Source organism: Bufo bufo, chromosome 8 (genome assembly GCF_905171765.1).
Source record: "Bufo bufo chromosome 8, aBufBuf1.1, whole genome shotgun sequence".
NCBI classification, from domain to species: domain Eukaryota; kingdom Metazoa; phylum Chordata; class Amphibia; order Anura; family Bufonidae; genus Bufo; species Bufo bufo.
In genome coordinates this window covers 22,066,334-22,091,878 of record NC_053396.1, presented here as the reverse complement: position 1 = coordinate 22,091,878, position 25,545 = coordinate 22,066,334, and the positions used below count along the sequence as shown (strand labels likewise).

Genomic DNA, 25,545 nt, shown 5'->3' with positions numbered 1-25,545 from the left:
TCCACGCCTTCTGTTCTGTCTTCGATACGAATGGTCAATTAACCCCTTCCACGCCCGTGTCCCAGACAGGATCGGCCATTTAATCAGCCCCCTTCCGTGCCAGTGTCCTGCTCTGGGAAGCAATGGTTAATTAACCCCTCCCGGCTAGTTAACCCCTTGCACGCGCCCTCCTCCCCCTCTTCTACCTGTTGCACCGAAGCCCCGTCCCCGGCTCTCCTTACAAGGCGGCGGCCGGCGCCGCACACACCCCTGCCAGCCCCAGGGAGCGCCCGGGACCCGCCCAGCGCCAGCTCCCCACCACAGCTCCATCCGTGCCCCTGTGTGCCAGCAGCAGCAGCAGCATGTCGGACACCGGAGCCGAGCAGAGCGCCAGCTGCATGAGCCTGGTCAGCGCCTACATCCGGACCAGGAAGGGGATCGTCCTGGCGACGGAGATAGTGAGTGGCAGTGCCAGCCTCATGGCACACACACTCTGCCATTTTCTAATGCGCACTCAGTCCTGGGATAGTTCACATTTTTTGGGCCCCCCTTCTTTCCCTTAAAAAACCTCCTTCCCTGATTTCTCTCCCCCTCCTCATCCTCTTCCCCCTTTGCCTTTTATGACCATGAGGAAGAGCAGACCTGCAGCTTTTGAATGGGTCTTGGTATCAGTAAAATGCCTTGGGCAGGGCAGTGCCACCCCCACGCCATGCCAGCAGACAGTGCTCAAACATGTGTGTAGATGGCGGTATTATTATTATAATATATATATGATTATTATTATTATTCAGAAAACTGCCGCGTGTCGATTGTTTGTGTGTGCGGTTTTTTTATGCAAGGGCGAGCTCGCGGAAAATCCACACCAAAACCGCTAGTAACACGTGCGGATTCTGGTCCGTTTGCGTCGCTTGCAGTTTTTGGTGTGGATTTTCCGCTATCTCAACCTTGCGTTACAAAGGGTTAACTCCGCACATAAAAAAAAACCGCACACAAACAATTGATTTCCAAATCCACACGGCAGGTCAATTTGCGCACACGGAAAATAATAAATGTATATATTATATATAATAAAATAACTAATAAATGATAATAAAAAGTAATACCCCCCCCCCCCCCCCCATGTACAGGTATAAACAGGGCCGATTCACATGAAATTTTTAATTTTTTGCGTGGTTTTTGGCGCGTTTCTACACATAAAAATTCCTCTGAAAAGCCTCCCATTTGTTAGAACGGGAGACAGCAATTGTTTTTATTTATTTATTTTACACATGGAAAATAGCACCGTGGGAAAAAAAAAAATTCCGGTCGGAATCTCCCATTAAAATGAATGGGAAGCTGAAAAAAAACTGAACCAAAACCACACTATATAAAAAAAAAAAAAAAAAAGTGTTTTCTATGTCCGTTGTGTGAACAGTCCCTTAGGGTCGCTGCGCACGGTGCGGATTAAGCACGTTTTTTTCTGCACGGATTTTGCGCAGAAAAACACTACGCAATACAGTTCCCTCAAAGTGAATGAGATTTGATAAATCTCGTGGGCGCTTTGCTTTTTTTCTTAGATGCGGAAGTGGACCTGCCGCGCGGATTTTAAAATTGTTCATGCGATTCCGCACCTTCTGTAGGGGTTCATAACAAACAAAATCCGCCACCAAAAAAACGCACAAAAAGGTACCAAAACCGCGATAAATAGTGCAGATTTATGTGCGGATTTGATGGCCTGCTTCGCACGTCAGTGAATCACGGACATGGTCTCCATGGATAGCTCACCTATCCATTGACTTTTATGTGCGTATTCACACATCAGTGGTCTTGGATGGTCCGCGGTGACACCGCGGAAGTACGCCCTATTTTGTCCGCGATTACAGATCCCTCGCGCCCCTTAGACTCTATGGGTCTGCCGTACATGGGATGCCATACATGTTTGGTCCATGGTTTTCACGGATGGCAGGAGATGGTCTGGATATTCATTTTCAGCCCAGCTTTGTCCAAAAAACGGACACACGGAGAAAACACGGACATCTTCATGGATGAACCACTGACGATCTGCGCAGGGACGTGTGAATGAGGCCCAAGGCAGGGTATTTAGAGTCAGGCCTACGGAGCAGAATTTTTACCTCGAGTGGAGGAAAGCTCAGCAATCTCTGGAGATCACAGGTTCTCCAGGATGTGGATTTTCTATGAGGAAAGTAAAGGATTGTTTGTGCTGCTCAGGTTTTTGGGAGGATAGGAAAATATTTCAGCAGTTTCCACCCTCCCCGCCCGCCAATATGTATAATAGAGCCTCAGAGGGAACACCGCTCCGGTCAGGATTACACGGAGATGCCATCTCTGTAGAGAATGGGGGTCCTCCAATCCACCCGGTGAGGGGTGCCAGCGAGTTGTGGGACGCTGACCTATCAGATGATCTATCCTGTGGATAGGCCAGTATACTGGGGTCTGGCGGAGATCCGTATGCATTCCGGCAGACAAGCGGAGAACCGGCCGGACACAAAGCGTTGCATGCTGTCCGGACGATCCTCCTCTTGTCTGCCGAAGTTTCACACCAGAGGTATGAAAGTAGCCCAAGCCGCTGAGGCCCCTGATTGGTTGCAGCGGTCATGCTGCATCCTGGTCCTTCGGGGAATGGCGCTACAGCAGATGAGTGTTTTTTTTTTTTATGTTAAGCGGGGCAGGGGAGGACCTGAGGGGTTGGAGAACCCATTTGTACCTATGAAACTGGCTGACCTGTTGGCAGCTGGAGGCATCTGTGTTGGTCCCATGTTCATATGTGCCCGCATTGCTGAGAAAAATGATGTTTTAATATATGCAAATGAGCCTCTAGGAGCAACGGGGGCGTTGCCATTACACCTAGAGGCTCTGCTCTCTCTGCAGCTGCTGCGTCCACTGCACTTTAAGACCCCATTTACATTTTGCGGAACGGAATTGCGGACCCATTCATTTCTATGGGGCCGCACGATATGCTGCACGGATACGGAATTGCGGATCCCGAAAAAAATAGAACATGCCCTATTCTTGTCCACAATTGCGGACAAGAATAGGCATATTCTATTAGTGCCGGCAATGTGCGGTCCGCAAAATGCGGAACGCACATTGCCGCCGTCCGTGTTTTGTGGATCCGCAAAACACACATGGATGTGTGAATGGACCCTAATTGACAGGACCAGATGTGAGGACGTTTTCCCTGTCTGGCCCTGTCAATCAAAGTGCAGAGGGCGCAGCAGTTGCAGAGAGAGCAGAGCCTCTAAGTGTAATGGTAACGCCCCCGTTGCTCCTAGAGGCTCATTTGCATATATTAAAACATCACTTTTCTCAGCGATGCGGACACATATGAACATGGGACCAACACAGATGCCTTCAGCTGCCAAGCGCACATGGAACAGGTCAGCCAGTGTCATAGGTACAAAACTGCTGACAGATGCCTTTTAAAAATGTATTATTTTTTCCCTTTACGTTCAGCTGGGGCTTTGAAAACCACGTGCACATGTCTGGTACAGTACATTTCTGAGGTGCAGAATCAGCACCACAAATCTCTGGCAACCTGACCGTAAAAGGAGTGAGTCGCCTATATCTTTCCGCCCAGCGGGGGTAGCTAAAGGCTCATAAGCCCTGGTGCAAGAGTTCAAATTGGGCCCCCCTTCCCTCAGTGCTTTATAACCAGGGGCAGGGGAGCACATAGCCTTCCTGCTGCCTGAGGCAAAAATTTAAATGCCCTCCCCCCCCCCCCATGCCAAATTCTTGACCTAACTCCTTGACTCCAGACAGAGGTGTAACCTGCATGCACTTTCTATAATACCAGTGTCTTCTTATGTGGCCCCACAAGGGTCCTGGGCCCGCTAGCGACTGCTGCCTCTGCACCCCCTATAGCTACGCCCCTGTTTCCGCCAGTTACCGACACGCATCCTTTATTTTTTTCTAATCTGTTTGAATGTTTCCATTGTAGATCTTTTTATTCTGTTTCCTGAACGTGGGGGCGGCCACCTTGCCCGAGCTGTCGTTAACAGCATTTAGAAATATGCTTTACGGCAGCCACCTGGGCCATAGACAGAATGGTCGGAGGGGGACTCCGACTTCAATGGGAGAGTTTTCTAGGCATGCTCTGTGACCTGTGCAGAGGTCACTGTACAGGGAGGGGGAGTAGATTAGCTGTGATATCGCATATTGTGAATGGTGGACCTTGTGTTATATCTGTCTCCTATCTATCTATCTATCTCTCATATCTATCTATCTATCAGCGAACTATTCATTTCTATGGGGCCGTAAAAACTGCGGAGAGCACACAGATGTCATCTTGTGTGTTTGTTCTGTAAATTAGAGAACTTGTCCTATTCTTGTCCGTTTTGCGGTCAAGAATAGGCATTTCTACTACTGGATGCACGCGGCCTGTATCCGTATTTAGCAAATCCGCAGTTTGGGGAACGCAAAACGGATATGGTCACATGCATGTAGCCTTAGGGCTCATGCACACAACCACGCCTTGTTTTTAGGTCCGCAAATTGCAGATCTGCAAAACACGGGTGCCGCCCGTGAAGCTGCCACACCGCCGCCCGTGAAGCCCATTCACTATAATCGGGACCAGGCGAAATCTGGCTGCAACCTGTCCGCCCCGATTGTCTGCATGTTTGCCGGGTTGTGGCCGGATCTCCGCCAGTCCCCACTACAGTGAATGGGGTTGGCGAGTGTCAGGTAGCGTCCAGCAATGGCGGATCCAGACATCTCCGGCAGGCTGCTCCCTGCCAGAACAGCTTGTCGGAGATGTCTCAAGCAAACACTAAATAAACCATGGCTTTCATCTTCTCTCTTTAACCTAAACAATAAAAATAAAACGGAGAGATTTATCAAAACTGATGTAAAGTAGAACTGGCTGAGTTGCCCATAGCAACCAATCAGATTCCACCTTTCATTTTCCTAATGAGCTCTAAAGAATGAAAGGTGGAATCTGATTGGTTGCTACACTGTTCCTACAGTTTTTACTGTCTACAGTAAAATTCTTTAGGGCCGCCCCTTTAAATCCAGCTCTATAGGCGCCGTGTTACTGCATTCTGTATATTCCACGCTGTCTGACTCATGCCTCTTCAGTAACCGCAGCCTCTGGTCTTCTGCAGGGCGTCCGTCACTTCTTGTAGGGAAGGAATGAGTAATATACAATTACATGCAGGGTGATGGCTTTGGGACACACCCAGGCCTCGTGCACCGAGACGTCTATAACTTTCCACTGACTTAGCACCTGGTCCTTACACTTGGATTTCTGTTCAGAGGCTTCAGGCGGTGAAGAAGGCCCCTCTTCATAGGCCTAGTTAGGCCCATGGAGTGGGCGTTCCCCTGCTCGGGACTCCCTACCTTCCTCCTGTCAGGCACAACATAGAGCTGCCATGTAAAAGCAGCCCTGCAGTATATCTGAAGAGAAGTCATTTAGAAAAATCTGACCTCTCAGCCATGAACTGACCCATCCATGAAGATCCAATGTAAAAATGCGGTGTCTTCATAGGACAATTCCGTTAAAACCTGTTATGACCCACATAGTAGCCACAGGGGGTCATTTATTAAGGGACTTGCAACTAAAATAGTTGGAAGTCCCTTTTTTTGACCGGCTGTGCGACGATATTTAGTCACACGGCCATGATCGACAGTTGGACAGGACGGGGGCATGCCAGGGCTAGGACCTGGCAAATTTACTGGAAACGGGTGTAAATGTTGGCAAAAAAATGACTCCAGCCAGGATTCATCCAATTTAGGGCTCATTCAGACGACTGTATGAATGGGTCCGCATCCGTTCCGCAATTATGCAGAAGGAGTGCGGGCCCATTCATTTTCAATGGGCCCGTAATACCGTTCCGTGGCCCCGCATATAGAAATGCCTGTCCTTGTCCACAAAACGGACAAGAATAGGACATGTTCTATCATTTGCGGCACGGCTGCGCAGATCCGGGCAGCACTTGGATGACATCGGTGTGTCGCCTGCGGCCCCATAGAAATGAATTGATCTGCCAAGAATGTGGATCGGATGCGAATCAGAAATACATGAGCGTAACCCTGAATATTTCTGTTCACTGAGAATTGAAATATGATGGGGGCGTGAGAACATTGCATCACTTTCTATCATTATGGAATGTTTAAAGGTCCTTTTACGTGTGTGACGATCGGGCGAACGAACGTTTCTACAAATGCATAAACAAGCATAAAAACTCATTTGTCAGAAGCGCATCCCCCTCATAAGTAAAGGATGTGCTGCTGAAAGGGGATGAATGATCGTATTTAAAGGGCATCTGTCAGCAGTTTTGTACCTATGACACTGCCAGACCTGTTGCATGTGCGCTCAGCAGCTGAAGGCATCTTTGTTGGTTCCATGTTCTTATGTTCCCGCATTGCTGAGAAAAGTGATGTTTTATTATATGCAAATGAGCCTTTAGGAGCAGCGGGGGCGTTGTCGTTACTCCTAGAGGTTCTGCTCTTTCTGCAGCTTTCTGCTGCACTTTGATTGACAGGACCAGGCAGTGTAAATGTGATCACACCTGTCAATGAAAGTGCAGAGGTTACGGCAGGTACAGAGAAAGCTGAGCCATTAGCAGTAAGGGCCACGCCCCGTTGCTCCTAGAGGCTCATTTGCATATATTAAATCATCATTTTTCTCAGCAATGAGGACACATATGGACATGGGACCAACACAGATGTCTTCAGGTGCCAAGTGCACATGTAACAGGTCAGCCAGTTTCATAGGTACAAAACTGCTGACAGATGCCCTTTAACAATCTGGCTCGTAGAGGGTGTGGCCCGAACAGAGACCCCCCTTTATGATGTCCAAATGCCCTAATGAGCGTGTGGAAAGGGATTGTCGAGAAGACTCCTGACCCTTTTAACTTCATTGTTTCTCATGGTAGACTGAAGAAGGCCATTCACAGTCAATAGCTGTGGGCTAAACAGTTCGGCCTACAGCTCCCCCCACGGTTCGTATATGTGTATTCAATGGGGAGCAGGGGGGGACTGGTCATAGACCCTATAAGGAAATTTTCCAGGGGGCCACCTGAGGCCTCCTCGTGGCCACCGGTAGGGTGCATAGCGATCTGAAGCTCTCCACATTAATGGAGTACTTATGAACCTGTCCTGACTGGCAGAAGAAAGGGCCATCTTGTATTTAACTGTATTGGCATCCTCAGGACGGTGATAGAGTTAAATGCTGGGGCGATATTTTGTGCTGCTCTATAGTATTGGTGGCCACATCCACTTATATTGGCCCTGCCTTCTGTCAATTTTTACCCGCCTACAACTTGGGGCATCTTTTTAGATTTTTTTTCCAGGGCCACCATAATCTCCCAGTCTGCCCCTGATGGGGAGAGTGAAGAAATACGCTACCATCCTGAGGATAGGTCATCACCCCTTTAAGGCAAAATATCTACAATATGTTTGACTCCTCCTTCCAGTTATTTAATTTGCCAGGGACCGAAAAATCCACCCACAGGATTTTCAGGGATCGAAAATCCTCCTGCGCTGCCGGAGGGTTCACCTAATTTATGAGAAAGTTTGCGCCTTGTCATAAATTAGGGGCACCTCCACCAGTCTGTGCACTTGGAGTAAAAAAAAACTACTCCAGCCCCTGACTACTCCTCTTTTTTACACTGATTTTCAGTCGTAAGTCTTACAAAATTTGCCAGGGCCAAAGTCCTGGCCCTTGTCCGGTCCCTGCCGCTCCCAAGTGGCGAGGATGGCGTAAAAATTCCTGTGTGACAAAATATTGTCGCACTGGCGTTTTTAAAAGTCACAAAAACGTGTTTTACCACTATTTTTAAGCCAGAAACTGGCGTAAAATTTATGTAAATGACCCCTTTGTTTTCTTCATGTCTCTGACCAGGGTAGTTGAAGGAGCCCCAGTATAAACACTCCATCAAACATATCCCTATAAGAGTATATCGGTATATTCACAGCTGAATTTTCAGTTCGGTTACAAAAAAAAACTAAAAACTTTTTATTGTGTAATTAGTATATTATGTATATTTTATGCTGTCCTTGTGAATCGTAAAAACTGAGATGTGGTTAATTTGTAGGGTTTTCTTGGCTGAAAACCCTATAGACTAAAGACCAGTTGACTGCACAGAAGAGCGCGTATGTAGGAGGCAGCTGAAATTCTTCTAAGAAGGGCAATGATTCTTCACTATACAGTGAGACCATTATAATCACGATGAGAGATCATACAGTATAAACCCTGAAGATGTGGCGTCATATGGAGCAACTGGCATCTTCTACATGCAGTGGTGTCCATACACTATGCAATAGTTCCGTCAAGCCTCTCTTCAGATAATTGGTAGGTCGGTGGGCAGGTTTGATACAGCCCTCAAGTTCCTACCATGACATAGACTTTGCAGGCACCTCATCTGGCCACCAAGGATGATGGCCCAGCCTGCAATGGATCGCTTTGCTTGCCAACTGGAAGTTGATGGGGGGCCAAATTGTAGAACGTGTATCCGATTGTTTGTTTGCCATTGTGTGCAGTGCAAATCAGGTTGCAAGGAGGTCACAGAAGAGAGCGCAAGGTTCTCTGGTACGACTTCTTTCTCCCTGTAACGTGAATTCAAAAGATTTGAGAATGAATAAGCTTACACAGGCTAAGTGAATAAATATATTTACCAAGTTTGATTTAAATATAGAAATCACATACAGAATAGTAAAAAGTAAATAATCATCACTGGCCATGCGATATGGGGTGGGACTCCGGTCGCCATGTTGTAGCACATGGACGGCACCCCAAGGTGTACAAGAGATAGGGCAAATCAATACTTTCATCCTACCTTGGATGAAGTTCTTGTTAGAGTCTATCTCTTGTACACTCTGGGGTGTCGTCCACGTGAATTCAGAAGGTTTGAGAATTCACGTTACGTTACAGTCCCCAAGACTAAGGAACCATTTATATGGGCTGAGGGTCAGGTCATTTATCGGGAATATACGTTGGTACGAACACTCGTTTCTGGCAATTGGCATTGATCACCCGACAAACTTGATTGCGTCTTTCATGTGGCACCAAAATTCCTTGTTTCTCAGGCACATTGTCCTATATCAACAGGGGATGTGCTGCCGACACTATTCAAAGTGAACGGAGGACAGGAGCCACACGAGAGGACCTTGCGCTCTACTGCTTGACCTCCTTGCAACCTGATTTGCATTACACACAATGGCAAACAAGCGGCCATACATTCTGCAGTTTGACCTCCATCCACTTCCAGCAGGCAGCAACCTGATCCATGGCAGGCTGGACCATCATCGTGGGTGGCCGGGTGATAGGCAGGTGGCAGCTGTCTGCAAAGTCCATGTCATGGTAGAAAAGTGAGAGTAGACTTACCAAATATCTGCAGAGAGGCTAGACCAGACACTTGCATAAGGTATGGCCATCTCTGTATCAAGAGGCCCTTTAATTGGGATCGATTGACTTTTATATCATCCAGGGTTGTAATCCCCCATGTAAAGCACTCGTAACAAAGCCAGTTTTCTTTTACACCAGTTTTGATAAATGAGCCCCATAATAAAGGGGTTCTTCGCTTTAGACAACCCCTAGTTGGGAGATCTGATCACAAAGTGCTGGGAACCCCAGCGATCATCTGTAATAATCTATGCGGGAAAACTGACAATAAGTATTAGATTTCCCTGCAGCGCCTCCGCAGGGGAAACTAAGTATTACACAGTGTCCATTCAAATCAATTGTCTGTGTAATGTGACTGGTTGCTCATCTAGGAGATATCATGGAAGAGGCAAATGGGGGGGACACCGTATTTTTTTTAACTACGCTGTAGGGGGATATGATGCTATTGTTTTATGGTCTCTGCTATATGGCTGGCACAATTATATGTGGTGGGCACAAAGGTACAGTACAGACCAAAAGTTTGGACACACCTTCTCATTCAAAGAGTTTTCTTTATTTTCATGACTATGAAAATTGGAGATTCACACTGAAGGCATCAAAACTATGAATTAACACATGTGGAATTATATACATAACAAACAAGTGTGAAACAACTGAAAATATGTCATATTCTAGGTTCTTCAAAGTAGCCACCTTTTGCTTTGATTACTGCTTTGCACACTCTTGGCATTCTCTTGATGAGCTTCAAGAGGTAGTCCCCTGAAATGGTTTTCACTTCACAGGTGTGCCCTGTCAGGTTTAATAAGTGGGATTTCTTGCCTTATAAATGGGGTTGGGACCATCAGTTGCGTTGAGGAGAAGTGAGGTGGATACACAGCTGATAGTCCTACTGAATAGACTGTTAGAATTTGTATTATGGCAAGAAAAAAGCAGCTAAGTAAAGAAAAACGAGTGGCCATCATTAATTTAAGAAATGAAGGTCAGTCAGCCGAAAAATTGGGAAAACTTTGAAAGTAAGGGCTATTTGACCATGAAGGAGAGTGATGGGGTGCTGCGCCAGATGGCCTGGCCTCCACAGTCACCGGACCTGAACCCAATCGAGATGGTTTGGGGTGAGCTGGACCGCAGAGTGAAGGCAAAAGGGCCAACAAGTGCTAGGCATCTCTGGGAACTCCTTCAAGACTGTTGGAAGACCATTTCAGGGGACTACCTCTTGAAGCTCATCAAGAGAATGCCAAGAGGGTGCAAAGCAGTAATCAAAGCAAAAGGTGGCTACTTTGAAGAACCTAGAATATGACATATTTCAGTTGTTTCACACTTGTTTGTTATGTATATAATTCCACATGTGTTAATTCATAGTTTTGATGCCTTCATAGTCATTAAAATAAAGAAAACTCTTTGAATGAGAAGGTGTGTCCAAACTTTTGGTCTGTAGTGTACTGTATGTGTAGATGTCACTACTGTGTAGTCTACACTATTGTGTGGACCGTACGGTGCAGAATTTCTGCAAGGTGACCACAACGGCCATACTTCTATGTGCAGAACAGTTCAGAGGGCATCACTAAGGGTGCTTTGACACCGGCCAAAGCTCGCCCCTAAAATAGTGGTGATCGACCATATAACAAGTTAATTGGCGCCCGTTTGAAGAGCCTTCACAGCAGCCAATGAAAACATTCAGTTAGCATATTGTGGGCAGCACATCCCCTCCTTACATGGGTCGATGCGCTACCAACCATCGATCAATTTCATGCCCCGATCACCTGACAAACAAGCATTTGTGTTACAATATAGTCTATGTAGTATAGCATATGTTATTTAGGCGGCTTTTAGGCTGGGTTCACACGCGATTGATTAGCGGCGGATTTGCTGTTGCAGACTTTCATGTAGCAAATCTGCAGCATTGTACAATACCGCCAAAGTGGATGAGAATTTCAGAAAAGCTACGGTACTGCGGATTTGAAATCTGCAGCATGTCATTTTATGCTGCAGATTTCCCCCCTTTCCAATGCAAAGAATATAGCTGCATCTAATCTGCAGTTTTTTCTGCAACAAAATCCGCGCAGTGTGTGTACGTACCCTTTTTTTTCTGCCTCAGAGGGCATCTGTCAGCAGTTTTGTACCTATGAAACTGGCTGACATGTTACATAAGCGCTTGGCAGCTGAAGGCATCTGTGTTGGTCCCATGTTCATATGTGCCCACATTGCTGAGAAATTATGTTTTAAGATATGCAAATGAGCCTCTAGGAGCAATGGGGGCGTTGCCGTTACACCTAGAGGCTCTGCTCTCTCTGCAGCTACCATGCCCTCTGCAATTTGACATGGAAAGCCAGTGTAAACATGATCCCTCATAATCAAACTGCAGAGCCTCTAAGAGTAACAGCAACGCCCCCACTACTGTATGACCCAAATAACACTTAAAGGGCATCTGTCAGCAGCTTTGTACCTATGAAACTGGCTGACCTGTTACATGTGCTGGAGGCATCTGTGTTGGTCCCATGTTCATATGTGCCTGCATTGCTGAGAAAAATGATTTTTTAAAGGGGTATTCCAATCTTGGACATTGGGGGCATATCACTAGGATATGCCCTCAATGTCCTATAGGTGCGGGTGCAGAGGACGTGGCAGTTGCAGAGAGAGCAGAGCCTCTAGGAGCAACTGGGGCATTGCTGTTACTCCTAGAGGCTTATTTGCATATATTAAAGGGGTATTCCTATCTTGGACATTGGGAGCATATCGCTAGGATATGCCCCCAATATCCTATAGGTGCGGGTCCCACCTCCTATACTTAGAACGAGGCCGGTAAAGTCCCAGAGGGAGCACTGCGCATGTGTGGCCGCCCTCCATTCATTTCTATGGCGAGCGCCGGAGGGCGGCCACGCATACACGGCTCCATTCTAAGTATAGAAGCGTGTCCCAGAGGTGGGACCCGCACCTATAGGACATTGAGGGCCTATCCTAGCGATACACTGTATGTCGCTTTTACTTGGGCACTGTTGGAGGGAGGGGTTGCTGACACCGGGTACCACACAGGGCACCATCCACCGTAAGGCTGGCCCATTTACCGTGCCGTAATTCTGTGTATTTTTTTTCTCTCCGCAGGGCGTTTGCATTATCGTCCTGATTTGTTACGCTGCCTCTAACACTCCCGGATACCTTGGCGTTGCCATCACGGAACTCATCTTCTCCGTCATCTTTTTCTTCTTATTCGCTGCCCGCTACGACCAACAGATCCCCTTTATCCACTGGGGCTGGACCGTAAGTATTGATTCATTTAGCAAAAGCAGGATTATCATGCCGCATATGTACGAGATTGCCGCTGGTGTCGACCGGCAATTATAACAGGAATGCAGCCTCTGCCGAATATACGGCGGAGGGGGGGAGCCACATTGGGTTGGAAGCGAAAATCCCAAGGGGTCGATCTAAATGTTTTCTGTATAGGCCTGACGTGGAGCCTTGTGGACGTCAGAATCACATGCTTCACAGTGTCCCATGCTTGTGATAAGAATAATCTGATTAAACATATTGGTTTAACTTGTAAGAGATTTAGACGCAGCAGTCGTTGTTATTAAGTTTGCAAGGTGGCTTTTCCACGTGTCACGTCGCTGGGTCATATGACGCATGGGGGGCATGTCACGGCCGTGGCCAGTCATTGGCTGCAGAGGCTGCGTGACTCGTGTCCAACAGAATGTTGATGTTCACAGATCAGAGCGACCGAAGGACCTGGAATCCAGCGGTGGGGAGTGGGAAATCATGCTTCCCTCTGCAGGTCTGGCAGAAAGTCCAACCCCTTTAAATAAGGTAAACCCTTTGCCACCCTGCCCCATCAAAAAGAACCCCATTTATACATAATTACAACAACCCCCACCATGCACCTTCACTCTGTCGGGATTACTAAGCAAAAGACACTGTGGGGGTTGTTGTAATTCTGTTTAATAGCAAATAACGACCAGTGGGCGTGCAAATATTTTTTTTTTAGTCACACTTACAGGTGGGAGGGAAGCAGCAGTCTTGGCGCGGTACTGGCACGTGTCCAGCTGCGGAGGTGCTATTTACAGTGCCAGTAATGTGTAAGCATGGCGGTATGAATAACGGACAGCTGGATAGTCCATATCTAGGAATGCTGCGCCCTCTAGTGTCACGTTGTAGGTTATGTCAAGTGGAGAATAATGCAAATCATCCAAGCACGCGTACGCCGCTCTAAAGATGCCCATAGACCTTCAATAGCTGTCGGACCAGATCTTTAAATTCGAAGCCTCCGATCCTTCACTCCCCTGATGGGGAAAAAGGTGTCAATTACTTGTCATAGTGTCATCTACAAAAATTTATATTTTACTGTGCAAGCCTTCTACAAGATCATTAGTAAATATATCGAAGAGAATAGGGCCTAATACTGACCCCTGTGGTACCTCACTGGTGACGGTGACACCTCCAATACAGACCACTGAGCCAGTTACTTAGGTTACTTTTACACTTGCGTTGTTGCTTTCCGATATTGAGATCCGTCAGAGAATCTCAATACCGGAAAAAAAAAACGTTTCTGGTTAGTCCTAATGCATTCTAAATGGAAAGAGATGCATCAGGATATCTTCCGTTCCTTCAGCATTCCGGAAGCTGCGGTTTTGTGTCTGGTCATAAAAAACTAAAAACAATGCAAGTCTAAAAACCCGGATTCGTCACCCATTGACTTTCAATGTATTTAGTGACTGATTCGTTTTTTTCCATTTTGATTTCACACAACCGCATCCTAACAGAACGGATGTATCCTGATGTGCAAAACGGATCATTTTAATTCCAGTATTGAGGTCCTCTGCCAGATCTCAATACCGGAATTAACCACGTAAGTGTGAAAGTAGCTTTAAACCACATACAGACGTTTTCTCCCAGTCCGAGCATTCTCATTTTATATACTAACCTTTTATGTGGTACAGAGTCAAATGCTTTGGAGAAGTCCAGATATACGACATCCATTGATTCGCCGCTGTCAAGTCTAGAACTTACCTCCTCATAGAAACTGATTAAATTAGTTTGACATGAACCGATCCCTCATGAAGCCATGCTGATATGGCGTTATTTGCTTATTTCCATTGAGATCCTCCAAGATAGCACTCTTAGAAAACCTTCAAACAGTTTACCCACGACCGATTTACTGGCCTATAGTTTCCGGGGCTCTGTTTTTTACCCCTTTTGGCACCACAATTGCTAAGCGCCAATCCTGTGGAACACTCCCTGTCAGTATAGAGTCCTTAAATATCAGAAATAAGGGTCTGGCTATGACATTACTTAATTCTCTTAGGATACGGGGGTGTATGCCATCTGGTCCCGGAGATTTGACTATTTTAATCTTTTTAAGACGCTGCTGTACTTCTTCCTGGTCAGACAGGACACTTTTAATGGGGAATTAACTTTTACATTCTGTATTTCATCTGACAGTTTATTTAATAGCTTTGCTTTCTCCTCATCGCTCTCTGCGACTCCCCCCTCATCACTTTGTAGAGGGCCGACACCTTCAGATTTATACTTTTTACCATTTATATAATTGAAGAACATTGTAGGGTTTGTTTTACTCTCTTTGGCAATGAATCTCTCTGTCTCCAGTTTGGCTGCTTTTATTTGTCTTTTACCTGTTCTATTTTTTTCCTTATAGTTTTCAAAAGTTTTTCAATGCTTCCTCACTACCCTCCTGTTTTAGGGATTGAAATGCTTTCTTTTTTGTCATTTAGAGCTTCTTTACATTTCTATTCGTCCACATTGGTTTATTTTGTTTCTCTACCCTTTTTATTCCCATAAGGTATGTACCTCTCACAATTAGAGTTCAGGATGCTTTTAAGGCTGGGTTCAGACCTGAGCGTTTTACAGTGCGTTCGTACGCGCTGGTAAAACGCTCAACAGGCAAAAACCAATGATTCCCTATGGGCATGGTTCTCACCTGAGCGTTTTACAGCGCGTACGAACGCGCTGTAAAACGCCCTAACGCCTCAAGAGTACAGGAGCTTCTTGGGGCGTATATTGTCGCGCGTTTCCCGCCCATAGACTTTAGCGGGAACGCGCCTAAATGGGCGTTTGCTTGTTTCGCCCATTAAAACGCCCGATACAAACGCCTGAAAAAAGTGCATATCGAATACGCTCAGGTCTGAACCCAGCCTAAAATATCTCATTTTTGTCCCAGTTAGTTAGGCCAATGGCCTCTCTTAGCTGGGCAGATTTAGCTTTTTTTTTTTAAGTTTGGTATTTTTGTGCCTCCCTGAAGAAGCACTCTTTTGAATGAAGGTTAACATTTTTCAAATCTATTTTATTCGTTTTTTTCCGTATAATCACATAAAACAGTAGTTACATCATAAGCATCCAATATACAAATAAACAATATAACTCCACATGTAAACAGCATAAGTTCCTCTCTGAGTCTGTTTAAGCAACATATGGTATCTATGATAGGTAGGGATGAGCGAATCGACTTCGGATGAAACATCCAAAGTCGATTCACATAAAAACTTTGTTCTAATTCTTTATGTAACAAGGAGCGCTGTACAGTATTAGAATGTATTGGCTCTGATGAGCCGAAGTTATTGCTTCTACGAAGTCTCGCGAGACTTTACATAATAACTTCAGAAATTGATTTATACTGTAAAAAAAACATTTCCCGAACTCGGGTTTGGTTCCAAGGTACCGCTGAGTGAATCTGAAGGGGTCAACTATTTGTTCCCTTTCTCTATCGTCACAATAATAAATTATAAAGATCTCCATTTTTTAAAAAAACCTCTTTATTCTTGGTGTCTATCAATCGCTCTATACATAAGGTTTTTCTTTACGTTTGTTATGATTTGACTGATGTTTGGGATTTGTGGAGACGGCCACTCTGCTAGGATGCACTTCTTTGCCGCCATGATGATGGTGCGCGCTACAAGTGGAAGATGGACATCTCCTCCACGTAAAGGATTACCTCCTTTTCCCCAAAAATGGAACAGTGTCATTTTATGGTCTTTTATGGGATTTCTGAACCTGCTTGACCTCTCGATTAAAGATTGGGTGTCTTCCCAAAAAGTCGTTAACTTAGAGCAGCTCTAAAGCCCAGGGTATAGGTCGGATTTAGGCTCTTTTGCATTTGGGGCATTCTGTTTGTCTATCCGGTTTGAGGGATGTGGGTGGTATGTCAATGGCATATATTGCCCTGTGCATAATCTTTAATGGAGTTTCCCGCCAGCTCTCAGATAGTATGCTTTTTCTAAAGTCTGCCCACCCACTTAGAACATCCTGTCCTTAGCTGCTTTGCCCAACCTTTGTAGATTGAAGGAATGCCACCTGAGCGTATCTTGGATCTGAGGAAGGAATATATCTCTGATATGGAGTGTCTGTTGTTGGATGTGAGGAGGCTGTCAAAGGCGTTGGGACCTCTCTGGATATGTCTCTCAGTTTTGTCCGACAATAATGTTTGATTTGTTGATAAGGAAAGTGTTGGGGGGCCTTGCAGGTCATATTGTTGGCATGGTTCCTCTAGGGTTTTTCGGGTATCGAATTTTCGATATCCAGTATTGACCTCGATACCGGGATTTGACATTTTTCGATACTAGGATGCGCTACTGCGCAGTCTAGTATCACAGAGCATGGAGCGCACCGCTATCAGCGCGCGCCATGTTTCCTCAGCAGCATAGGGGAAAAGGAGTCACTCTTTCCCGCCCCCTGTGCCGCCGCTGCCAACCAATGAGCAGAGAGAGGGGCGGGTGCACTGCGCCACCAATGAAAGTTAAACGTTTAATACAAATACAGGAGGCTAGGTGCAGAATCACATAGCCGTCGCCCAGCCTCTATGAAAGGAAGCTGCGATCAGCGTCAGTTAACCCCAGGGGTTTAACTGCCGCTGATCGCAGCTTCCTGTCATAGAGGCTGGGCGACGGCTATGTGATTCTGCTGCCCGCACCCAGCCTCTTTTTATTAAACTTTAATTATCAATGGTGGCGCAGTGCACCCTCCCCTCCTCCAAGTAATAAATCATTGGTGGCGCAGTGCGCCCTCCTCCCCAGTATTAAAATCATGGTGGCAGTGGCTACAGGGTCCCCTCCCTTCCTTCTCATTGGTGGCAGTGGCAGCTTCTGATCGGAGCCCCAGCACTGTAATCCTGGGGCTCCGATCGGTTACCATGGCAGCCAGGACGCTACTGAAGTCCTGGCTGCCATGGTAAGCTCCCTGCTGCTGTGTGTACTAGGCACAGGGCAGCAGGGAGAGTGCTATGAGGGTGAATAGGACAAGGGATTACAAGATCCCAGGTTCTAGCCCCTAAGGGGGGAAATAGTTATTAAATAAAAAGTAAAAAAAAAAAAAAAATCACCCCCTTTCCCAATTTTACATATAAAATATAATAAACAATAAATAAATAAACGTATTGCCACGTCCAAAAAGTGTCCAAACTATTAAAATATATTTAAAAAAATCTCCTATGCGGTGAACGCCGTAACAGAGTCTCCTTGCCCCCCCCCCAAAAAAAATAGGATAGGACTGTTCGATTATGGGCCGGACGTTCCATAAATGCGTAGCGCACTCTGCTTTTTTTGGTGTTTTTTATTTTTTTCGCATGGTATCGAGTATCGCAATACTTTTTTTATTGTATCGAAACCGAATCAAAATTTTGGTATCGAAACAACCCTAATTTCCTCTAATGTCAGCCACCTTGGTTCCTGCTCATGTAGTAGGTCTCACGCTTTGTTTATTCCCGTTTCTTTCCAGCTTTTATATAATCGGCTCGTCATTCCCTCTCGGAAGTCAGGCGATCCCCATAAAGGGGATATAGATTGAATATAAAAGATTGACTAGTCTCCGTGTCACTTTCCATGTAATAAGAGTATCCCTAAGAAGGGTTGATTGTTTCACCTGGGAGGGGAGACTAGCAAGCTGAGAATGCGCCAAGGCCATTAGGTCCCATGGGCTGGCCAGGTCATATTCTTCTCTAAAAGAAGGTTAGAATAATGAAGGTTAGAATTTTCTATTTCCCAGGTGTCCCCCAACCTGCACATCTGTCAGGTCTATTGGTTAGTATTAAGTCCATACCAAGGGCGTTGATGGTCCAGCACATGAGGTCATTGTTAGAAGCTGGAAATGTTGGGTTTTCTGGTCCTTTAGGCCCTGAAGCATGGGACACCAGAGTCTGGAGGATGCCCCTAAGTGGTCGACAATCGGGGGAATTGCCTGTTTTGCCCTTCTTATATTCCAGCCTGGCCTATAGGTATAAGACTAGAAGGTATTCAGAGTTTGTGACACATCTCTGTGATTCCTGATGCCTATTCTGAACCTCCGTCTTCTTCATTTCTAGGATTTTCTACGTGCGGCCATAGGCGGTGGTCTCTTTATAATTCTCTCCTTAGTGTGTCTAATCCGCGGTGGTGATGGTCCTGGCATTGCTGGATCGGTGAGTACCAAATAATAATGAAAATGACAGGTCTGTGTTTATATTCCAGCCCTACTGTGCCCATATTGTACCTCCGAAGAACACTGGCTTAAAGGGGTTTTTCTTAGGATAGGTCATCAATATCAGATGATATCAGCTGTTTGAGGAGGCCGCAGCGCTCCGGTGAGCCTTGCAGCTGATTAAGCACAGCGCTGTCCATCTGATAGTGGTTGTGCTTGGTATTGCAGCTCACCACCATTCACTTGGCCTAGGAGCTCACCAGAGCGCCAATCTGATATTGAGGACCTATTCGCAGGATCATTGATATCAGAAAACCCCTTTAATATTGCGTATTTTAGATCCGGGTTATACGGCTTTGCTATATGGTCCACACAGCCTGCTATAAGCCCATACTGTACCTCCGAATTTCTATAGGGAGGTTTCTTTCTGACAAATTTATATAGTCATGGCAATACACAGTCATCAAATGAAAGAGAGCTGAGCTGCAGTAACCCAGTATGGCCACTACACAGTGGATGGCGCTGTGCTTCCGGCTACATTCTGTGTGTCAGTTCCAGTGTCGGCGGCTGCAAACAGCTGATCGCTGGGGCTTCTGAGTGTCGGACCCCCACCAATCTGTTGTTGATGGTCTTACCCAAAGGCCTCATTTGTGTGCTCCCTTTGGCTCTTTAAGGGCCAGCGCACTTTAATCTTCACCATCCCATGGCTGACAATCTTCCAGTGGGAAGCTGCCTGAACAATATAGTCCCCTTAGCGTGTTGAGGCCTCTTCAAAGGTGTTCTGTTGTGCTGTCTGCCCATGTACCTGACCTGTGCCTGTTACCTGTACTGATCCTCTCTACCTGCCCTGACCTCGGACCATTTACCATATTGCACATACTTCGCCAACCCTGAACTCTGCCTGTTCCTGTGCCTGAACATCTGTGCTTCATCCTGATTGTCCAAAAAACTGACTTCCCGCTTTGTATGCAGGTCTTTGGGCTTCTGGCAGGGATCCTGTTGCTTATGATGCTTTTATCACATTCCTACACTAAGAAAAATCACACGCTCCAGCCGCAACTGGTGAGTAAATTCCACTTCACTGGAGGAACCATCGATGATCAGTCCAGGGCCCCCTTCTATTATTGCAAATATCATTTGTAGTATTTTCATAATATATTGGAGCCGTCGTCCCCATTTCTTCAAACACCTGCTGGGAAAAGCTCAGGTGCCAGCTGCCACCACTAGGGGGCCGATCTGTTAGTAGCAGCTGTACACAGCTGTATTCACAGTGGCCCCCTAGTGGCGGGAACAGGTTACGTTTTTAATTTTATTTTTTATTAAGAATGCTTAAAAGGAATTCGAGGAGCATAGCCTTATCTAGTATATTAGGAAATTGTTTCACATCATTTATGCTGCACGCTCCTTAGACTAGTACTATAGGTGCATTTTTTGGCCACATGCACATAACCATATTTCTTATCCATGTCCACTCATTTTCTATGGGTCTGTCATTCCCGCAGAATTGGGATAGAAAACTTCCTGACCCCCCCCCCCACACATCACTATAACCAAAATGACCAACGAGGAAGCAATTCTGAGCACCACAAGTCCCAGCAATCGATCCCCTTGCAATTGGAAAGGACCCCTTTAACTCACTGCCTGGCAATCACCTATTTCATTTCTTTTCGCAGAGTCTCCCGATAACATCTAACATTCATTTTGTACAAGCGGGAGGGGTCACATGAGCCACAGGTCTGCACCACGCTATGGCGGCCGTCCCCGGCGATGAGGAATCTGGCGGCCTAAGGGAATATCGCACCACCGTGGATAACAACTCTGGGCAATATAACAGTAGATCTATGGTGTTTATTACATGAATGACACTGTGGGTGTGCTAGTCTGTTAGTTATCATGTGTCCTCCATAGGGGGTTGTTTTACATACAAAAATAAGCTTTTTTTTAATACTTTAGTCACAAAAATCAATAAATGTTTCTATAATCTTGTTTGTCACAGTGTTAAATTACTCTAATCCGTCTACCTATAGGTGGTTCCCCTTTAAGTCAATATCCAAGCAATATAACATGCTGCATGCTGCAGCCACCACTAGAGGGAGTATAAGGCATTCTGCTGCACATTGAACTCAATATCAGTAAGCTCCCTCTAGTGGTGGCTGCAGGTATTTTATATATTTAAATCCCTGCTCATTCTGGGTTGATCCTGTCAGTGATTGACAGCAAACTCTGTGTCCACATAGGGAATGCTGTCAGTCATTGAATAGGAACTGCCTTTTGACTCCAAAACCCAGAATAAGCAGGAATTGAAATTAAGTACAAGTTATACCAAATTGTTTCCCACAAAACTATATATCAATCTGCTCATCTTCTCCTGCCTGCAGATCAGACACCGTGTACAACATGATGGCTTAGGTGCATAAACGTTTACAAGACTATGATAAAAAATATACATAAAAAAGATAACCTACAGATTAAAGTAACAGTCACCAAATCTGTGAACAAATCGGCCAGTTTCTAACATGGCACCAGCCAACGCCCATATGATACCAAGAGATGTGATGGTAGCAAGACACATCTCACCCTGATCATGTCTTTCTAGCCTCCTGGCCCCTTCTAAGGCCTCTTTCACACGGGCGTTGCGGGAACATGCACGATTTTTCCACGCGAGTGCAAAACATTGTAATGCGTTTTGCACGCGCGTGAGAAAAATCGTGCATGTTTGGTACCCAAACCCTAACTTCTTCACAGAAGTTCGGGCTTGGGATCGGTGTTCTGTAGATTGTATTATTTTCCCTTTAACATGGTTATAAGGGAAAATAATAGCATTCTGAATACAGAATGCTAAGTAAAATAGTGCTGGAGGGGTTAAAAAAAAAAAAATTAACTCACCTTAGTCCACTTGATCGCGCAGCCCGGCTTCTCTTCTGTCTCTTTCTTTGCTGATTGCAGGAACAGGACCTGTGGTGACGTCACTCTGGTCATCACATGGTCCGTCACATGATCTTTTACCACGGTGATAGATCATGTGAGGGACCATGTGACGACCGGAGTGACGTCACCACAGGTCCTTTTCCTGCAATCAGCAAAGAAGGAGACAGAAGAGAAGCCGGGCTGCGCGATCAAGTGGACTAAGTTGAGTTAAATTTTTTTATTTATTTTTTTAACCCCTCCAGCGCTATTGTACTATGCCTTCTGTATTCAGAATGCTATTATTTTCCCTTATAACCAGGTTATAAGGGAAAATAATAATGATCGGGTCCCCATCCCGATCGTCTCCTACCAACCGTGCGTGAAAATCGCACCGCATCCGCACTTGCTTGCGGATGCTTGCGATTTTCACGCAACCCCATTCATTTCTATGGGGCCTGCGTTACGTGAAAAACGCACAAAATAGAGCATGCTGCGATTTTCACGCAACGCACAAGTGATGCGTGAAAATCACCGCTCATGTGAACAGCCCCATAGAAATGAATGGGTCGGTATTCAGTGCGGGTGCAGTGCGTTCACCTCACGCATCGCATCCGTGCGGAATACTCGCCCGTGTGAAAGGGGCCTAAAGGTCTTCAGTATGCAGTATGCATGTACAGTTACTTCAGACTTCAGGAATGCGGCCAGGTACCAGGCAACTACATTACAAGCGATTAAAGGGGAAAGAACCACTAAAACACCTTGCTACACAAACAGGTTCCCTTTACATCTATATCTACGAATGGGATTTGGAGCACTATATCAGGTAAATGGGGCCGTGAGCACTATAACTGATATTAAGAAAGGATCAGCCCATGATTTTGAACCTAAAACGTATGTGATTATACTTAGACTCCACCTTTTAAAGCGGCGCTCCCATGAAAATTTTTTATTTTATGGCCCGTTAGAAAAGTACATTGGGGGCATTCATCAAGCTATTGTAGGTCGCAGGTCGTGGCACACTTTTCAAAGTGGCTAGAAAGGGGTGGGGCTTAGTGTGAGGGGGCAGGGCCTGCTGCAGCCCACCGGATATACTATGATGTTAGATGTGTGCGGTGACTGGGTGCAAAGCAGGAGGGCTGGGCGACGGCCAGTGCAAGGCAATGATCAGGCTGAATTTTGGGGGTAACCAGTCCAGCAAACTCTACAGAGGTAAACGCATAAAGGCAGTACACCTACAGTTCTTCAAGGCTGTATATGGGGGTAACAAGCAGTATAATAGATGGGTCTGAGATCCATCTCCATCTCTGAATATACCTTCTCCACAAGCAGTAAAGTCTTTTGCCATAAACAAGCGATTACCCAACTACCGTCTTCATTAACTTTTTCCCCCCACATTCAAGTTTTGGGGTTATTGCATTGTGCTTTATCTATAAAGCCCGGGATCACCCAGGTAGAATTCAAAGGGGTGTTAGGGTTCAGATGTTGGAGGCAAATTTGTGTATCTTGTCCCAAAACAAATGTATATGCAAACATTGCCAAATGCAGGGGTATGGGTTTGCCTCAGGGGTGCCACATTTAGAGGTGAGAAAGATACCCATCTTGTTTCCTCGGATAAGCGTCCTATATGCTCTATGGATTAATAGGAGAAGCATCCAGAAGGAAATGAAGGGATTGCTCCACTGATTGGAGAATAAGTCAGCGTCAGACTGGCCCACCAGCAGATTCATCCGGTGGATCCAGCATTGTGGGCCCCAAGGTCCAGAGGAAAAAGCATTTGGAGCTGCCTTTGGAGACAATAAATTGCCAATAGGATCTATTTCTTTGACTCAAAACCTATTAGACTTTATTGATGGTATAGGGGAGTGGGCCCTGAGAATAAGTTCCTCGGGTGGGTCCAGTCCGACCCTGGTAACTTATAAATGCGTGTTCTACTGGCTTCACAGGAACGTGAATCGACTATGAGGGTCTTGAATTGGGAGGGCTGTTCTTCGGGTGTTAAGTGTTGCAGTATTTCTCTTATTCTTCTGGATCTCTCTGCAGCCTTTGACACTGTAGACCACCATCTTCTACTCACCAAGCTCCAATCCATTGGCCTTAAAGGACATCTGTCAGCAGTTTTGTACCTATGACACTGGCTGACCTGTTACATGTGCGCTTGGCAGCTGAAGGCATCTGTGTTGGTCCCATGTTCATATGTGCCCGCATTGCTGAGAAAAATGATGTTTTAATATATGCAAATGAGCCTCTAGGTGTAATGGCAACGCCCCCGTTGCTCCTAGAGTCTCTGCTCTCTCTGCAACTGCTGCACCCTCTGCACTTTGATTGACTTTAGGAGAAGTCGGTGCCAGGCATGAAGATATTTTTACTGCCTGGCTCATTTGCATATATTAAAAAACATAATTTTTCTTAGCAATGCGGGCACATATGAACATGGGACCAACACAGATGCTTTCAGCTGCCAAGAGCACACGTAACAGGTCAGCCAGTGTCATAGGTGCAAAACTGCTGACAGATGGCCTATAAAGAAGTTTTCCGACTTGGAGCTGACAACCCCTGAGGTCCTCCCCTGCCCCACTTAAGAACCAATATGACAATTGCTCCTGCAAAGGGTTAAAAGCGCTTTTGAAATAGATATTTACACTACCCTCGGCGCTTGCGCACTGGACGTAATTTTTCCCTACCACCACATTGCGCAGGCGCGTATATCGGGTGGATTTTAATGAGTTAACCGCGCTTGCGCACTGAGCCGTGATTTTTCCCTACCTCGGCTCCCCGACGCATGTGCAGTGTCCCGGTGTGCTGCTAAATTCAGCCGTGAGATTTTCACTAGAGTGTCCTTTTGGGCATGCGCAGATGGTGAAAAGTAAGGCACGCCTCCCGACGTCATCTCTGATGCGACAGGAAGTAAGAGGGTAGGGAAATCTCACGAGGTATGGTAGTATAACGCTACACCGGCCCGCTTGCTCCAGGTCTCCCGCGCGGTGTCTCAGGCTTGGTTCCTGTCCGGGTCCTAGCGCCCCTGGTGGCCAGAGTTGAGAATGCTGGCCGGCGAGCTCACAGGACAGTTTGTGGCAGGCTTAGAGATCAGCGCCCTCTGGTGGTCACCCCTGCTACTGCAGAGGAAAGTGAAAAAAAAAAAAACACATTCTCATATCACGTCTGGCAATGTTTTCGTTTATACACACTCCCTATGTAAAAAAAAAAAAAAGGGGGAATAATAAACAATAACTTATTTATTGTTTCCAAAAAAAAAGGGGGGGGGGGGGTGAAATAAAATACAGTGTTACATATGCATGTGCTACGGTTTTAGCTAGGATCTCCTTTCCCATTTCATTAGGTCGTGTTCAGTCATTTTCAGGTACGGAATTACTACGCTAGTTCACTTCGTACCTTCATAGCTTACGCATAACACGCTTGTATATTCATCAATCTCGCTCACGTCTCTAGTCATGTATAGCCGTTTCCTTGTCTGTTTAAGGGTCCATTCACACGTCCGTAAGTGTTTTGCGGATCCGCAAAACATGGACACCTGCAATGTGCGATCCGCAATTTGCGGATCTGCACATCACAGACACTAAGGCTACATTCACACGTCCGTGGTGTGTTGCGGGTCCGCAACACACCAGCCCATCACCCCCATAGAAATGCCTATTCTTGTCCGCAGCTTGCGGACAAGAATAGGACATGCTCTATCTTTTTGCGGAGCTGCGGACCCAAAATCGGGGCCGCGCTCCGCAATTGCGGCTGCAGACAGCACACTGTGTGCTGTCCGCATCCATTCCGTCCCCATAGAGAATGAATGGGTCCGCACCCATTCCGCAAAATTGCGGAAAGGATGCGGACCCATTTTGCGGACGTGTGAATGGAGCCTAATAGAAAATGCCTTTCGGGATCCGCAATTTCGTTCCTGGAAAAAATAGAACATG

General features: G+C 46.1%; 1 protein-coding gene across 1 annotated transcript; it reads left to right on the top strand.

Moving 5' to 3' along the window:
- Positions 1-256: 256 nt before the first annotated feature.
- Positions 257-24,158, top strand: LOC121009147 (proteolipid protein 2-like). The gene is made up of 7 exons (XM_040442046.1): positions 257-437; positions 12,419-12,574; positions 18,618-18,713; positions 19,685-19,774; positions 20,386-20,754; positions 20,803-20,807; positions 24,148-24,158. The coding sequence occupies exons 1-5, from the start codon at positions 342-344 to the stop codon at positions 20,437-20,439; spliced, it is 492 nt and encodes a 163-aa protein (XP_040297980.1). The 5' UTR covers positions 257-341; the 3' UTR covers positions 20,440-20,754; positions 20,803-20,807; positions 24,148-24,158.
- The last annotated feature ends 1,387 nt before the right edge of the window (positions 24,159-25,545 follow it).

Coding starts and splice junctions, on each gene's coding strand:
- LOC121009147 (XM_040442046.1), top strand. CDS start 342: ATGTCGGACACCGGAGCCGAGCAGAGCGCCAGCTGCATGAGCCTGGTC. Junction 438..12,418: donor TCGTCCTGGCGACGGAGATA/GTGAGTGGCAGT, acceptor TTCTCTCCGCAG/GGCGTTTGCATTATCGTCCT. Junction 19,775..20,385: donor ACACGCTCCAGCCGCAACTG/GTGAGTAAATTC, acceptor TTCTTTTCGCAG/AGTCTCCCGATAACATCTAA.